The following is a 17,989-nucleotide window of genomic DNA, read 5'->3' on the forward strand; positions in this document are numbered from 1 at the left end:
AAATCATACCTGTTTAAGTCCAGCAAGGATTCCCCGGCGAACTTCACCCGCATCTTTGAGACAATGTTGCGACCAAGGTCGTTGACGACGTGACGCGCGTCCGCAGTGCTTGGTTGTATTGCTAGGTCAAACCTTAGCGCTAGGGTGCCAGGAACCAACACTAGGTTATCCGTTAGGCGGGGCACGCCTACGTACAGCGTTTCTCCAGGTCTGGCGCTGCTGGGGGTGAATGTGACCCGGTGAAAGGTGCGTTCTGCTTTCAGTTCGCCAACCTGCTTAGGTAATACGTTGGGGTTTAACTTTGAGCTTATCATATATAATGGAAGTAGAAGGAACGGATTTTGACCCCACCACCGAAGAAGGTCAAGTAGACATTAACGACGAAGAATACGACGCATGGACTAAAGGCGCGGAAACCGACCCCCTAATCTACAACATGGCTCTAGAAAACACGTACGGTAGTAGGTGGAAAAGCTTCAAGGCAGCCTTGAATCGCATGTGGCACGAAAAGAACCCCGGTGAGTCCCCTCCTGAGTACATAGAACTTCGAAACATGGGTGAGCAGGGAGCAACCGCGCGGGAAACCGTAGAGTGGGCAACGCAAGAGCTAACGCAGCGCTATTCCCGTTTCGATGCTGACGACGTAAGGCTCACAGAACGCGGAAACAAAGTCCTCATAAGCGTTCAAGACCTGAGATTTCCTGATAAAGACCGCTGGACAAAACCACAGCCCCTCTTTGACGAAAATGGCGGAGTTAGGGGTGACGTAGCAAGATTAAAAGGCTTCCAGCGTGCCACTAGAAGCATGTTAGAAAGATTGGAAAACATAAATGAAAGGGTCGCACTAGAAAAACACGCCGAGGAACTACAAGAAACGTTGAAAGAAAAGGAAGCAAATTACGAAAAACAAATACGGCAGCTAACCGATGCTCAAAAGAAAGAAATCAAGGGCAAGAACGAAGTCATACTGCAATTCAAGCGAGAAGCTGAAACGGCTTTAGACGAAAGAGACCAAGCCCGACACGCCTTCAATCTTGCTCTAAAAGACCTAGACATGAGCAAGGAAGAAGCTAAAAACTTGCATATCACCATAACCGGCTCTTTGGAGGAACGGCGGCAGTTGGTTGCCGAAATCAACACTAAAGAGGAGCAAATCCGACAAAGAGATCAGGCCATTGAAGACCTGGAGGGGCAAATAGAGCGGCAGCAGGAAATAATCAATGACCAAACTCGTACTGAAGAGGAAAGGGAGGCAGCTCAAAAGGAAGTAGAAACCCTTCAGGAAAGAGTCGCGGAATTACAGGCGCAAAAGGACAACCTGGAAAAGGAGCTGGGGCTTACTACCAAGGAAAAGGTAAAAAGAGCCCTTTTGAAGTATGGCGTTCCGCTGGCATTTGCAGTCGCTATTAGCACCGTAGTAGGAGTTATCCTATCCGCGCTTAAGGCTACGGGCGCGGGCGTAAAGAAATTAGGCAATGGGCTGACGGACTTGGGAAAAAAGATGGCAGCCGGCTTGCCTGGGCTGCTGGGTTCGGTTGTTTCCTTGGCACTTAGGACCGGCGGAGAATTGTTAAAGTTCGTGGGGAATAACATTTGGATATTAGTCGTCGCTATTGGGGTGGTCCTCCTGAAGAAGATGAAGGCTTAATCTTCTCATCGGACGGTGTCCTGCTTTGAGGATAATGAAAGACGGTATTAGCACCGCCCTGGTAATTTGGAACCAACGGCAACACACTCATGGTAGAAATGGGCTTATGACTCCAGGCTGCATTAGCGGGCCTGCGACCTATGCGATTTATCCCAAACTTGCCGTCATCAGAAGTGACTTGCAACTTAGCATATTTACAATTGGCTAGCATATGAAAAGTCACTGGCGTTAGGTCTTCAGTGGATCCAGTGTAGGGCTCCATCGAAAAATGGGTAACTTTCCTGGTGTTCGTTGAAGTTCGATAAGGAAGCAGGGGCTTATTATTCTCATCGATAAGCCTAAACCCCACATTCGCATGCGTATTTGCATTAATGCTAATAGTGCAAATGACCAATGCAGTGCCCCCAACCTCAACCCACAGTCCAACGTCATGCCAAGCGCCGTTGTCATATCCCTCTTCATCTAAGCGGTGGGTATAACGCGTTTCCCTCACGTATGGATTCATATATTTAAAGGCTCATTACCGTCAAAGTGCTGATGGTCATGTGGTTATAGACAGTATTCCTTTGATTTTCTATGCTATTTATGCAAACACTCCCGGTGTCATCTACTCTTATCTGTAGCTTTACCTTCCCGTGGCAATCAGCAACCATGTGGAAAGTCCAAACGGAAAGATTCTCAGAGCTATTCGTTGGCGGCTCTACTGAGAAATGCGTGGGCTCTCTGTTGTTCGTCTTCGCGCGCATGGGCTGTAATACTCCATTGTCGTCACAGAAACGAAATCCTATATTCGCACTGCTAACGGCCCCCAAAGAAATGCTGCATAATATCAACTTCTTTCCGGAGTAGTTCAAATCCACGGACATCCCCGTGACATCAACCCAAGATGCTTGGGTGTATTTTTTCTCGCCTGTGTAAGTCGTATAAACGCAATCTACTCCAGTTACGTAGGGGTTGTTCATCGCCATATATAATAACTCAGACCAATGCTTGCAGCTGCTAGGCCGGCCTTTAGTAAGTTATGGTCATATTCCTCAGGTATCGCAGGCAGGACCTTCTTTGATGGTTTCTTAACTACGGGTAGCTTCGTTTCGTGTGACTTTTTTGGCTTCTCTACGAAGTGAGGAATGTTCCTAAGAGTGTCAGAGTTCACGTCGTTCACCCCAAACTTCATATCCTTAGTAGCTCGCTGCAGTTTGTTGTTGTATCCTACTACAGAACCAGTATTTATAGATAAATTACTAGGCATTAACCAACAACCCGGGGCTACTGCGTAGTCCAACCTCGCCTTAGAATTTTGTATGGCTAGTTGGTAACGCTGTACGCCCTTGCTAATGTCGCCCTCCAAGATTGAACTTTCAAATAAGATCAAGGCTTCGGCTCGCGTTTCTTCTGCGGCGCCAGTATTCCCCACTATACTCGATCGGGTGTTTACCTGAGCTCCAAGGATGGAATACACGTAAGCTTCTATGCTGCGGTTCAAACGGGCAAGGCCGGCTTTGGTTAGTCCTTTACCTTCTGGGGGTATGAAATTAAAGTATTGCTTCGTTTGCTCGTCGTTGGTAATCTTAATAATCAGTGGATTGGCCCCTGCATACTTACCGCCCTCATCTTTGAACAGAGGTCCGTCTCTGACTTCCTTAGTGGTTTTGGTATTTGGTTCAAAGAAGGTGCTACTGTCGTGAGTTTCTTTGTGATATCCCGTGTCCCATCGCAACTGCAGCGCATGAACTTCCTTATCGCTTAGCACATGCCCACCAATCCCCCAATAAGCCCAAATATGTCCCAAACCATTGTTAGCACCGGTAGTGCATCTAAAATCCTTCCCTACAACACCGAACTCCTTACAAAGCCTGTTATAGGCTGGAACGTCGTATTTGTTATCTCTAGGATAAAACGCAGCATCTCCCGGTAATGCAGTAACGCCCATCTCATGTAGTATTCTCCTAACCGTGAAGTGAAAATGAAACATAAATATTGAATTCTTCATCAAGTTTGCGCTTACCCCACAGCCGCTAGTGGCACACCAAACTGCAAAGTTTAGTTGCTGCGGCCAATAACGCATGTTAGGACCACTTAACCATTCATGAGATTCCTTAGCGGTGGTATGATTAATGGGAACGTTTTTGAAGATATCTCGCACCTTTAACGGAAAGGAATGGTTGTTAGAGATCCGCATGTTCAATGTCAAATCCAAACTTGGATGTTCATCAAATGAAACCGCGGGTATCGGATAAGTACCGGTACCAAGCAATAATTCCTTTGACCAACCTTGCACGGGCTTATGTTCGATATAACCAGAATTCTTCAGTTGATTGTCTATCTGATCGACCAGCGTAGGTTTCAAATCCTCATTGCTGTACATCCTAGAGCCTTTAAAGTAAATCCCATCAGGCCTCCTTTCGAACTTACTAGAGTCTGCATGCGGAAACATCTTCCTAAAGGCCCTCCAATTCCAGTAATCCCGGTTGTCGTGATGTGGCTGCTCCTCAATATCATTCCCAAAAGCGTCGTACATTAGTATATATAATGGATGTTATACCATCAGCACCTCCACTTTATCCTGAACTTCCTAAGGAACCTAACGAATTAAACGCTGAAAACTTTCGTCTGAATAAAGCGAACTTAATCCTGGCTTACTTGGAAGGGCAGGCAAAACACTATGAAAAAGTTAGAAAAAAGTACGTTAGAGCCCGGAGTACGCTACATAAGATTGCGATAACTTCAGGATCCATATCTGTTGTGTTAACGGGCTCTGGCGTTGCTACTTCGCTTACTGGGCCGGGAATAATCGTTGGAGTTCCTTTGGCCGGCGTTGGGGCAGCTTGTGGTATCATTTCGGCTGTTGCTACGGGTATTATGAAAAAGCTATCCACGAAAATATCCAAGCATGACACGACAATAGCTCTATCTAGGGCTACAGTAAATACTATTACCGATCTTGTCTCAAAGGCTTTGCGTGACAGAAAGATAGACGACGTAGAATTCTCGCTTATCTTAGCCGAAGAAGACAAATACGAGAAATTAAAGACGGACATAAGGAATAAAAAAACAGTCGTAAAAGATCTTTCCGAGGAATCTCGCAAAAAGATTTACCAAGAAGCGAAAGAAGAGCTTCAAAGAAAGCTTGCTCAGTAAACATCTGCTTTGAAAAAAGCGTGACAGGATTCTATTTACATATTGAACGTCAGTCTGGAAATTACGCGTAATCTTATGCCATAAGATTTATGCTAATTACTCATCTTATGGCATAAGATTTATGCTATTCGCTCATCTTATGGCATAAGATTTATGCTATTCGCTCATCTTATGCCATAAGATTCACTATCTTCTCGGAATCCATCCTAACAGGGGGTGGTTGGGGTCAATTTCGTAAAATATTTCGTAGATTACGTCAGGGTAATAAGGAATATCCTTATTCAGCCGACAAAACATCCACTCGGCTCTGCTCATATCAGAAACCTCGGGAATAGACTTACCGGTAATTTCAGACAAAAGATAGGGAATAGCTTTGTAATATTTCCCTAGTTTTAATTTTTTCAGCGTTTTCCGTAGGCTTTGTGGGGTTGGCTCTTCTAAATGGTCTATGATTTTCTTCCTTACTTCGTTGTTTAAATATACCGGATGTAAACCTTGGATATGACTCATCCAGTCCCTGAAGTATTTTATTCTCTTATATGGCGTTTTCTTACGACCTCCATTGGCGTAATACTGCTCTCTGGTAGCATTTGGTACGGCATTACGAATATTCTTACCACATTCGTAACACTGCGCTGACGTGTCGTCTTCTATTTGCATTTTCTTACCACAACAAATATACTTATTTGGCTTAGTAGGTACAAACTTGGGTTTCAAGCACTTTACACAGAAATCATAAGCAAACTCTTTACAATCTTCGCACTCCATATATAGACTAACATATTTGCGCTGTTGCCCTCAACCACACTTGGAGTGGGGGTCGTCCGTAGGTGGATTTTTGACGCGGGTCTTACCCCGTGTTGAGATTGCGCTGGAACCCCCATTCCCTATACTACTTTCGGCAGATAACACAGACTCGGTCTTGATAATTTACGATATCATGCTCAACCTCATCCAATAATTGCTTATTATTATTATTAGATTCGTACCTTCGCAGTTAACATAAAAGAACATTGCTTCGGCTGTTTGTGATGTCCGACAATCAATCTACTTTTTATTCAGAACGGCTTATTTGGATGAAAAAACTAGCCCGCGGACTTTCTTCAAGACTCCATGACTCTCGTTTTGAAATCTAATGAAAATCTTATGAAAAAATCTAAATGTGTTGACGATTGTACATAAGCGTTTCTGTTTACTTTAACACATCAGCAAAGAAAGTTTTGACTCATTGGAATTTTAGTTTAGGCGTTTATCGTATAATTATTTTATTTCAACTTGAATCTTTCCTGGATTATTTTGATATAGATAATCTGAAGATAAAACTAAGTGCGAGTTTGCGCATATGCACAGTGGGTCCACAGTGCTAGAAATATCCCACATGAAACATCTGGAGTTCATTTCGTCATATAAATAACGAAAGTAGTATAAACTGAATAAGAGCTTTGCGCTTGTTAGTGTCGTGTAAAACTTCTTAATCAAGTGTCGTAAGACGATCGATAAACGTTTAATTATCGATTTGCTAACATCTTAGTGAGTGCGTGAGTGAGTGAGTGAGTGAGTGAGTGAGTGAGTGAGTGAGTGAGTGAGTGAGTGAGTGAGTGAGTGAGTGAGTGAGTGAGTGAGTGAGTGAGTGAGTGAGTGAGTGAGTGAGTGAGTGAGTGAGTGAGTGAGTGAGTGAGTGAGTGAGTGAGTGAGTGAGGCCCCTCACTATAACTCGTTTCTACGCTTCGCGTATCCACGAGTTAAAAAGGGAAATGATAATGTTTAATTCCTCTAATCAATTCAAACTTACCAAACTGAGAGTAATACGAATGCTGGTATAAAAATTGTAAAAACTTGTCATTGAATTGAAATGAACAAGGGAACTGCTGATAGATCTGTAATAAACCACAAAACAGATATGTGTTAAGACTGTCTGTATAAAGAGACTTTTTATAATAACTCTAATGTGAAAATAAACATCAACATATAAGAAAATGCTTATTATCATATGACCCGTATCTGCCTGGGCGCGCGCTCTTAAGGCCAATCTAGACGGCACAACTTTTGCCTACAACTTGTACGCGCGTACGCTGACGACATAGCTACAACTCGAATTGCTCCGTCTAAATTAACCGTACAACCTGCTCACAACTGTCGCATGCAACATGAAAAAAGCTGCACAACTTTGAGATTTTCCTCAAAGTTGTGAGCAATTTTAACGAAAAAAAGCAAGACTGAAAGGGAGAGGGTGACGATTTTGGACGATATGGAACCGGAACCAGAAATGGCACTTCCAAATGTTACGAAAACGAGGAAAACAAAACAATGCAAAGACGAAGAAAAGAAATTTTTAAGCGTTGAAATCGAAAGGTTGGTTAGCGGATGGGCAAAAGAGGAAGTTTTATTCAACTGTAAGCACTCGTCTTATTTCAACAAAGATCATAGAGCCGTGCAGCAATGCAGTGAGTAAAATCCATTAATCGTGCTATTTTGTGACTTGAATGCTTATAGTTTTCATGTTTAGACATGTGATGTTGCTATTTTGCTCATAAATTCCCGTGCTATAGTTCTAGCTAGGTCAAATTGGAGGTTCCAGTTTCTTTCTTTGAAATAATTTGGTTCTCTGTACTACGCTTTCTGTCCGCCATCTCGTTTGTTGTCGTCCCCAGTCTCCTAAACAACCAACCGAGCAAATTATGTGCAACTTTTTTTGTGTCGTAAGTTGAAAGTTGTGCGCGTCTAGATAACGGCTACAACACGTCCTAAAACTCTCGCGCGTACAAGTTGTAGGCAAAAGTTGCGCCGTCTAAATTGGCCTTTAGAAAAACCTTCGGGAAAATGGCGTGAGCAGGACCGTACGGCTTTGAGCGAGCAGGGCCGTACGAATCCGTACGCCCCTGCTCAAATCCGCGCGCTTTCTCTTTGTTTAGCTTTTATTTACTATTTCTTTCTTTCTTTTATCTTATTATTTTTCTTTTCGTGAGGGTCATATGATAAAATGATTATTGACTGAGTTAGGTCGGGCAGTACGGGAAAATATTTGACTTGAGGTGATGCCGTACGGATCGAGCGCAGTCAATAAGTACTTAGTACGTACCTGCCATACACACTCCAAAAACAATAAAAAACAAGGTCCTTGTCCTTTGTATCTAATAGGTGATACACCAACTTTGATGCACCTTGTTGCAAAAGGATAGCCTGCACGTAACCATTCTCTGTCTATCAAACCCTGAAAGCTATTGATTTGTCAATAATCAGAATTGAAACTATCAAATAATAAAATCATGATCAAATGCTACCATACCCTTTAACAGTTCGGCAGTTTGGTTCTAAAATAACTTGAACTAATGATGTCACTTGAAGTGTGGCATCATATCCAGCATCTCCATGGACAAGGACTGGAACACCTGGAAATAACAGATACATTGAACTTTTGACATATCCAGACTTGTTGTTGAGACTTCCAGGGGAAGGGGAAGGGGGGGGGGATTTGCAAACAACAAATGCTACTTTACCTCAGTATGACTTCCCCATTTCTGAAATTCTTCACAGACTGAAAACTGCTACTTGTACACAATCAAATCCTGTTTGTGCAAACCTTTTCGCTGCATTCCAATTATTCTGATTTTTTTGGGCACTTTTGGCGTATAAGACCCTGTAGAAGGCACAAATGTAAAAACTGGACCCAAATGTAATATGGGTCACAAATGTAATAAACTTTGGTCATAAATGTAATAAAGGTCACAAACGTAATGAACTTTGGTCACAAATGTAATAAAAAAGTTTTTTGTATCAGTCTCAAGGCCAAAACTAATTGTGCTTTTAATTGTTGTAAACTCAAAATCCATTGTACAACTGTACACCGTGCATGCAAATTTTCCACATTTTTTTTCCTCAGATATTGTTTCTACAATTTCCAAATTCATTTAATTTTTAAAACGATTCACAACATTAAACCTAAAACAAGCTTTATTGAACTCGATCAACTTTTACATTAGGCAATCAGATAAATAGGTATAAAATAGAGTTTACAACATCAGCATATCGTTTTCATGTTTTTCATGCTTGTCAATTGATTTTGTGACATAATTGACTGACTTTTTTCTTATAAGCTTACACGAAAACCGTTAGCTCATTTCAGGGAGGTGTCCGCACTTACAGCACACCACCTTAGATCCGCCCTTGCTTCCATCAAGTTTGCAACTGAAACAGTTCTTCAGTACCAAACTCTTTAATACTTCGGCAGTTGACATTTAGAGGCCGAATTTTAACAAACAAACGAACGATCGAACAAACGAATGAATGAATAATGCGGAATGTGATGTTTTAAGGGAAAATTATTTTCAGACTACTGGCATTAAGCCATGGTTTTGTGTTGCAGTTGTTTGGAAAAAAATCTTTTGAAAAAATAGTGATAACTTGTGATCGTCCCTAAACTGAACTAATGATCGACAACCATTGAGACATCAAATGAAAGAAAACACAAAAACATGAAAATGAAAATGAAAAGCGAAAAATGAAATAGAAGTACATTATTCGACATTAATTCCATTTTATTATCAATAACAGCGTAACTTTATGAATAGAATTAGCATGATTTTAAGTTATTTATGATCAATTTATTTTCGATAATGCAAGCCACTTTCGGATCATGTGAGTATTAATTAAAGTCATCTGAAAGTTTTTTATTTTATTATTTTATTAGAGTGGAACAGTATGTCCGTGAAAAATTAGTTTTACTAAATAGTACAATTCTATTCAAATTATATTGTTTTCTATTGTTTAATTAGCACTATTTTGTACTATTTAGTAAATTACATTCCGTGGATATATTACTTGTACTCTATTATATAGAGTATTGCATTCCGTGGATATATTACTTGCACTCTATTATATAGAGTATTGCATTCCAGGGATATATTGCTTGCACTCTATTATATAGAGTTTAAAAAACTCATTAATAATTCATGAAGGAAACGCAATAGAAATCATGACCATGAAGGAGGTTTTATATCTGATATAGATTCGTCTTCATTTGCATAAACTTTAACTTGGATTTTCTCTATCAAACTTGGTTCATTTCGTAAAGAATTCGGTACAGTATGAGAACATACATCAGGAGTTTTTTAAGCCGTTTAATAAACTCGCAGATCGTGTTTTATCGGGTCTAAGACCACTCGGCTACGCCTCGTGTTTTATACCCGATAAAACACTCCTGCTCGTTTATTAAACAGTACATAAACACTAAAAGTGTGCAACACTTTGCACTATTTAGTAGTAAGTTATGCAAATTAAACAATAGAAAACAATAGGAATAGCATAATTTAGCAGAATGTAGTGGTATTTATTCTACACACTTATAGTGTTTGTACTCTATTTGATTATATTTTTTTACTTGGACTGATACATAAGATTTCTTTTGGGTTTTTGGACATGTACATTTGCGACCTTTATTACATTTGTGACAAAAGTTCATTACATTTGTGATCCTTATTACATTTGTGACCAACGTTTATTACATTTGTGATCCTTATTACATTTGGGTCCAGTTTTTACATTTGTGCCCTTCTACAGACCCCGTCCACACGTATCCGGAATTTTTTGTATCCGCAAATTATTTTTTGCGGATAAGAAAATGTTCGCGTCCACACGCAGAGTATTCGGATCGTTTTCACCGTCCACACGTATCCGTTTTCGTAAAATTTGCGGATACGGACACAAAAATTTGCGGACATGTGTGGACGCAACCCGTATCCGCCAAAAAAATTTGCGGATACAAAAATTTCCGGATACGTGTGGACGGGGCCTAAATGCAAGAGTTTTACTACGCAAGAAGATAATGAATTTGTACAAAGTGCTCCTAAATTTGGATGGTGAGTAATGAGCAAGAAAAAACTTCATGGTGGATAATAAGATAGGGTTAACTTAGGCGGCTGGCAATTTCAGTACAACCTATATCCAGCTTTTTGCAGGTACTTATTTGCTTGTTCTTGTCCCTAACAATCTAAAAATGTGTGCAAAGGTAAGAAATAATACCAAAAAATAAAGAAATAGGCGATTTTTCTGCTTAGTAAAAACAGTGGTTCGAACTTGAATGTGAACTAAATGTGTTCATTTTTTAAGTGCAGAAGAGAACAAGTTTTTTGTTCTAAAATTTTAGAAACGAAACTACTTTGAGGTAACAGTGGAGGATCAATGGGCCCCTATACATGCTACCTCAAATTTTTCACGGTATTCTTTACATTTTGCCACAAAAGCTTACATTTTTTGCAATATATCGATGAAAAACTTTGTATGAAATTGCACAAATTTGAGCAACTTAGTAAGCTCAGTAGAAAGTAGACCTACAAGATTTTGAACTAATTTGTACAATTTTGTTAGATAGCTCTTTCACGGATTTATGGTTTACATTCTAATAAAGATAATTTTCGAAAATGTATTTGGAATTGTCTGTTTTGAAAAACAAAGAGAGTTATTGGGTTTAGAGTGACAATTTACCATATTTCATTTGACCGGTTTCCGCAGGATCAAAATTTCCACAATGTTTTCAAAACGATATCCATTTTTGATATCTTTTTTTTACAAGCGCAATCACGCGTTCGTTATGGATGGGAAATTTCTCGGTTGAGCCTTCGGGATGTTTATTGCTCTTATTTTTTGTAACGAATATTTGAACGTTTTAAAAGATCGTAAGTACACTCGGTGAACCATTTCATTTTTCGGTCCGTACCGTAAGTTATGGAAAGCAAATCGACCAACCATAGAGCGTGATATTACCTTGCCATATAATTAGATGGTGTAACCGCTGACCAGCATCAACATTAAACATAATTTTTTTTGGTTTTATTTGCTTTAAGATCGACATAAATAAGTTCGACGTTTGACCTGAGCCTTAGTCGAACTTAATCATGAGTCGATCCCAAATGCGTTTAACTTCGGTTCATGTAAAGTTCGATGTAAAGGCCAAGACTAAACGTCGAACTTTACTCATATAATTAAGTTCGACTGCTCAAGTCAGTCGAGACAAAAAACACAAACTTTTTACGTACCTTGCTTATCCACGCATGTAGCAACAAAGTGGGCACTGCTCAGAACAGCTTGTACGTGATCTAGCCATCCACTTGACTCAAGTTTAGACAACCAAGAATTCATGCTTAGATGGTGATCCAACGCACCTAGTAGTATGTTTTTTTTAGAATATGAGGAAAATAAAAGTAATGTGATTCTTTTTGCGATTTAGAACAGTATCTGATACAATCTTGAAATAAGGTTCCAACAATCTTCTTTTTTCTAAAATATAATTAGACAATCCAAAGCGTAACATGCATGTAGCAGATTGGAATAGCTTTCCTAAGTCTATTAGAGTTTTAACCTCTTTGCCGAAGTTTAAGACTGAGTTGTATGTGTACTTTAGGGATTTAGATGTCAAATCACATCGTTGCTCGTTGACTTAGGTTTTAGTAGAATTTTTTACCTCGTATCTGAATTATATATATATACATATATTATATTATATTTTTTTAGTTTTTTTTTTCTCGTTTTTTCGCTTCTTAACAGTTTAGACTTTATTTAAACATAAGTGACTTAGAGTTATATCTTATATTTAACTTCTTATAGCTAACTTTATAGAGTTTATAGTAGAGAATATTTTTATTTCTATTGCTACACATGGGTTAATACCAGCTTTTACCAAGGTACTAGCTGATCCATTTTTGTAGGTTAAACAAAGCTATTGTTGTTGTTGTTGTTGTTGTTGTTGTTGTTATTATTATTATTATGTGGCTCGTCTTTCGACGTCAATCACGCGTTATCCTGCAAGAAAGGAGGCTTCATTGCCCAAAGACATGACAATGTTCGCGACTTTTTAACCACTCTCTTGAGCAAAGTCTGCCATAACGTCCAAGCCGAGCCTCGGCTGATTCCACTGAATGGAGAACGGTTTAACCTAAAATCCACGACTACAAGCGAAGATGCACGCCTGGATATCAAAGCGGGGGCATTCTGGCAACGAGGAGTGACAGCATTTTTTGACGTACGAGTGTCGCATGTCAACTCCAAGTGCAACCAGAAGAAAACCACTTCATCAATATTCAACGAACAAGAGCAAGAAAAGAAAAGAAAAGAAAATATCAACAGAGAGTTCTGGAAGTGGAAATGGGTTCATTTACACCGCTTATCTTTGGGACCAATGGTGGTATGGGCAAGGAAAGCCAAATTTTCCTAAAAACTCTAGCGGATAAACTGGCGAACAAAACTGGACAAAGCTATTCTGACACAATAACATATATTAGAACAAAGTTGTCGTTTGAGATTTTGAAAGCTGTAATTACATGCATTAGAGGCTCCCGCACTCCTTTTTATAAGAACAACGAAAGTGACTTTCTATTGGACTTTAGCATTAATACTAACCTTGCCGATATTAGATAATTTTAGACTTTTTTATAATGCTTGTTTTTCATTTTGTTTTTTTCTAGTTTTTTGTAAATAGTAACTTTTTCTCTTTAAATTTTCACAAAGTACATAATGTAAATATTCTTTTATTATTATTTTTTTTTTTTTAATGATTTACAAACTTATTATTATTATTACATTATTGTTATTAAAATTTATGTCTTGAGTTAGGCATGCTTACTTCAGTTGCGGCAGCCTTTTTTGAACTCACTACACATGGCAGTGACGTACAAACTTCATTGCGCATGACATTGATGTACAAACATCTATCAAAGTGCAAAAGTCCATGCTCCCGACGTATATGGTCGCTCTAATTCAAACAAAGGTTTTTGAATTATACCTAAGTTTTTGAAACAGTTAAAGTGTATATCATTAAAAAAATTTTTCTTTCAAAATCACTTATATATGAATAGTGTAGTAGTATGGTTGCAGTATTTTTTGTAGGGGAATTTTCCTTTTAGGAGATATAAACATCTGAAATATAAATATGCAAATGAGATGACGTAAATTCAGGACTAATTTGTTATACAAAAATGATTTCGTGGAAAGTACTGCTGATGTAACCCAGTCTTGAATTTACGTCATTTCATTTACATATTGATATCTAAATGTTTGTATCTCTGAAAATAGAAGTCCACATACAAAAATACTGCAACTATACTACTACACTGTTCAAATATAAGTATTTTGGAAAATAATTTTTTCCCCTTGATATACACTTTAATAAACTCGCAGATGGTGTTGTATCGGGCCTAAAACCACGAGGTGGTAATTAAATTTTTAATAAATTTGTTTGAGAAGCCATTCCAAAAACGTGTACAATTTTAAAAAGTTAATGATGCAATGTTTTATGATCAAATTTCAATATCTATGAAGCTTTTTATTCGTTGAATAAAATATGAAAATACAAGTTATGTCTACAATTTTATATCAAGTTTACCTTCAACAAGTTTTGCAATGCTGTCGTTTAGAGCTGAATATTTCTCAATGTTGTGGTTGACTCTTTTCCACTGTGGGTAATTTGATTCAGGCTCAATTCCACCACCTTTAATTTGGCAACAAAAACAATCAATCCTAAAATGTATCACTTAGATCTGTCCATTACAGTGCAAAGTGCAAATAAGCTGCCAAGCAAGCTTTTACAAGCCTTATTTGCTAAAACTGACAGCTTCGCATCCAAATGCGTCAGTTTAATGAACAAAAGCCTTGCATAAAAGTATGCGAATACATTGTCACTGGTCATACTTTTGCACCTTGCGCTGTAAAATTTTGTGTCTTAAGTCATAAATCTATACTTTTTCAAGAAAGAAATTTCTAAATAAATTACCTTTACTTCTGCTATTGATTGTCGCTGCCTGGCTTCTTGTGTCAACAATTATTCCTTTTTTCTTCTCTTTTAGAGCAGCATTTATCAGTTTTTCATCATCTTTACACCTTCTGTTCCCCAGCCCTAACACAGGTTGACCAGAACGAAGAACAGCCACCTACAAGTAAATTCGATAGAATTTGACATGATTCGTCAAAACACAGTTAGTCATGAAAAAGGATCATTGGAGCAGGTGCTAAACATATACGTTTATAACCCACTTATATATTTGGTAACTGATGAGAAATCAGGCTGAGTAGGTTCGTAACAAGTTGTTTATATTTTCGAGCCAAAAAGAAAAACAAACAAACAAACAAACAAAAAAACAATTCTTCAAGCGATTCTCGTAGAAGTTTTGATTGGGAGAAGGCTACCATTATTTCTCAATTGACACGGTTTTCTCTGTTATTCACAAGGCTTTATTTTTGTTATAACCCTCATTATAAATGCGAGGTCAATATATAGTTATTAGAGAGTTTTAGATTGACTTTTTTTTCTCCCCGCAAACGGCAAACGTGACCACGTTTTCATATTTTTCCTGTATTTTACTTTACCTTTCACAAACCCTCTCACCAAGCGCAAATATTCTTTTGTTTTTCTACTACTAGGACTTTTTGTGCTGTGCCTATGGGCACAGTACATTTGTTTTTGTTGAGTTAGGTATGATCGGAATTTAGTGTTACGAATGCCATTGGTGGACCTCGTCATGATTGACATTGGTGAAACACGAGGTGAAAATGCATGTTGAGATCTGTAAGATCGGGACACGGAGGAGGTGAAAGAGGTTAAACATATGTGGTTTTCGTGGTAAGAGTGCCTTAATCCAACTTACTTTAAACTTAATTTGGTAGTTCTAAGCAGATAATTAGAAACTGGAGCTAAATTAGAAACTTTAAGTGCGATTTTTGTTTTTTGATACAACTCGAATTAGTTACGTAAACAAAAGATTGTAAATGGACAGGCCAGGAATTTATACTGCGTCATTGATGTAAAATAGTACTCGCACGAGTTTTATATTATTTTATTAGCAAGAAAAATGATATTAGGTTTGATTAGCAAAACATATTTATTTCTAGTCGAATATTTTCATGACAAAAACGTATTTCATGCCGTAAGCTTGAATGGGGGCGGGCAAGGAATTTCTACTGCGTCATTGATCTAAAATAGTACTATTGGTATTTACTAAAACAAGGAACGACCTAAAACCAACTGAAACGACCTGAAACGACCTGAAACGACCTGAAACGACCTAAAACCATCTTGAAACCATCTTGAAACCACCTGAAACCAGCCAAAACATTGAATCTCCATCGAGTTTGTCGTCCAGTTTGTGTATTTTATTGACTGTTATCGATCGATCGAGTGTTTGTTTTCCTTGGAAGGGATGTACTTCATGGTAGAATGTCATATAGTCGCTCATACGTATAGTCTCCCATAGAAGTATTCCACACTTATACCTCACTTTTCCCTTGCTATGATTACTTGTTCCTAGCTATGATCAACCGTCCCAACCTATGATCAACTGTTCCTAGCTATGATCAACTGTCACTAGTTTATTTATAGTTCCTTTCACGGTTTCCGACGCCATATTGTTTGGGCAGAAGTGTAGGGAAAGAGATACGTTTTTCGTACTATTTCCATTCTGAGGTTACCCTGCGAGCAAAGTCTCCTTTACCTTCCCCCGAGTGAGAGAAAGGAAAGAGTGTTCTTTCCTTTCTCTCACTGGGGGAAAGGTAAAGGAGACTCTGCTCGCAGGGTATTCTGAGGTAAATTTTCGAGACCAAACTTTTTCTGTAGATGGAGAATCTTCTGTTCAATAATGTTTTGTGTGGTGTTTTTGAGCCGATGGAGCCACCATAACACTGGTTCTCAGAGAGACGGAGGCTTGCCTTTGGGGTTTGCGAACAAGACTCTCAAGAGTCTTCTTTCCTTTCTCTCACTCGGGGGAAGGTAAAGGAGACTCTGCTCGCAGGGTATTCTGAGGTAAATTTTCGAGACCAAACTTTTTCTGTAGATGGAGAATCTTCTGTTCAATAATGTTTTGTGTGGTGTTTTTGAGCCGATGGAGCCACCAAGAGACGGAGGCTTGCTTTGGGGTTTGCGAACAAGACTCGTTTATGCTGGTTCAATTTGACCGTAAAAAATATTCAAACCGAATCCACGGACTTTCTTCTGTCTTACAATGACTAAATCCCAAATAGTCTTGTACTCTATTCAAAGTGTCCAATGTGCACAGCACATTTGACACGTTTTCCCGTGTCAAAATTTGTTGCGATTCTTTTTCAGTAATTTAAAAGAATTTTTCACTGGCCGACTGACGTTTCACGTTTGCCGTGAACGTAAATCTAAAACTCTCTATTAACCCGGTTAATAACTATATATTGACCTCGCATTTATAATGAGCAACATTTGATAGAAAACCTTCTCAATATTGATAAATAAATGATGGTAATTGAGCTGAGTGGAGTGCAATTTGGTCTGAAATCAAACGCGCCATTACGAAATCGCACGACCGCCTAGCGGGAGTGCGATTTGTAATTGCAAATTTGATTTCAGACCAAAATTACACGACACGAAGTTCAATTACCACTTAATCATGTCCTTTTTGTAATCATACACAAGAAAAAACACAATAAAGAGTGCAAAATAGCTAATTTAATGTAGTAGAAGAACTAAATGCGAAAAAAAAAAAAAAAAAATCTATTTAAAAAATTTTTTTTTTGTTTGACTTTGTTTTATTCTATTGTTAAAATTTTTTTTTTTAGGATGCGATTTAGAGCTCCTAAGGATGCGATTTGGGAATTAATCGCACTCCTTTGAACCAATCAGATTGCAGGATTTGGTAGTGATTACAAAAAGGATATGATTAAATACTTAATTACCGAGAACGGAGGCAATAAGCCTATACATCCCTCGGGCCGGAGGCCCTCGGGATGTATATGGCTTATTGCCTCCGTTCTCGGTAATTGCCCTATTTCACAATGACGTCACGGTTTGTTTACATCGGCCAAATGATAGAAATTTAGGCTAAATTTAAGTTTAATTCTTTTCTTTCGAGATATTTAGCGTAATATTTAGTTGTTCTTGCCTTCACCAGTTCATAAATCAGATTTCATTGTGATTTAAGATGTGTTGTCGTCATTCCATCCCCTCCAGCGACCATGATCGCTAGCGTTAAAACAATAGTTTGTTTTGATATGACGTCATAATGAAATAGGGCAATTAACTCTTACTTATAAACTCGTATTGTAGGCTCAAAATTACCCCGCGTGATTGATCGATTCTTTCTTCATAAACGAACAATTCTCAAGAGAATGTCATGTGATTTTAAAAGGGCAATTTGCATACGAAGCTAAAAAGGTCTATTTGGTTTTATGTATGATGTCAACAATTAAGAAACCATT

At 38.5% G+C, this 17,989-nt stretch overlaps 1 protein-coding gene across 1 annotated transcript in view; it reads right to left on the reverse strand.

Moving 5' to 3' along the window:
* The window catches only part of LOC116287138 (myotubularin-related protein 9), a gene marked incomplete at its 5' end in the record, with an annotated part of 73,641 nt that overhangs the window by 40,899 nt on the left and 14,753 nt on the right, over window positions 1-17,989 (reverse strand). Inside the window, 6 exon segments of the mRNA XM_089025413.1 lie at window positions 6,579-6,663; window positions 7,866-8,004; window positions 8,073-8,175; window positions 11,818-11,943; window positions 14,160-14,264; window positions 14,547-14,703. Of these exon segments, the coding sequence (XP_088881539.1) occupies window positions 6,579-6,663; window positions 7,866-8,004; window positions 8,073-8,175; window positions 11,818-11,943; window positions 14,160-14,264; window positions 14,547-14,703 (715 nt within the window).

This window comes from Actinia tenebrosa, unplaced genomic scaffold, assembly GCF_029948245.1.
Source record: "Actinia tenebrosa isolate PJP-AT-01 unplaced genomic scaffold, QUT_ActTen_1.0 utg179__unscaffolded, whole genome shotgun sequence".
NCBI classification, from domain to species: domain Eukaryota; kingdom Metazoa; phylum Cnidaria; class Anthozoa; order Actiniaria; family Actiniidae; genus Actinia; species Actinia tenebrosa.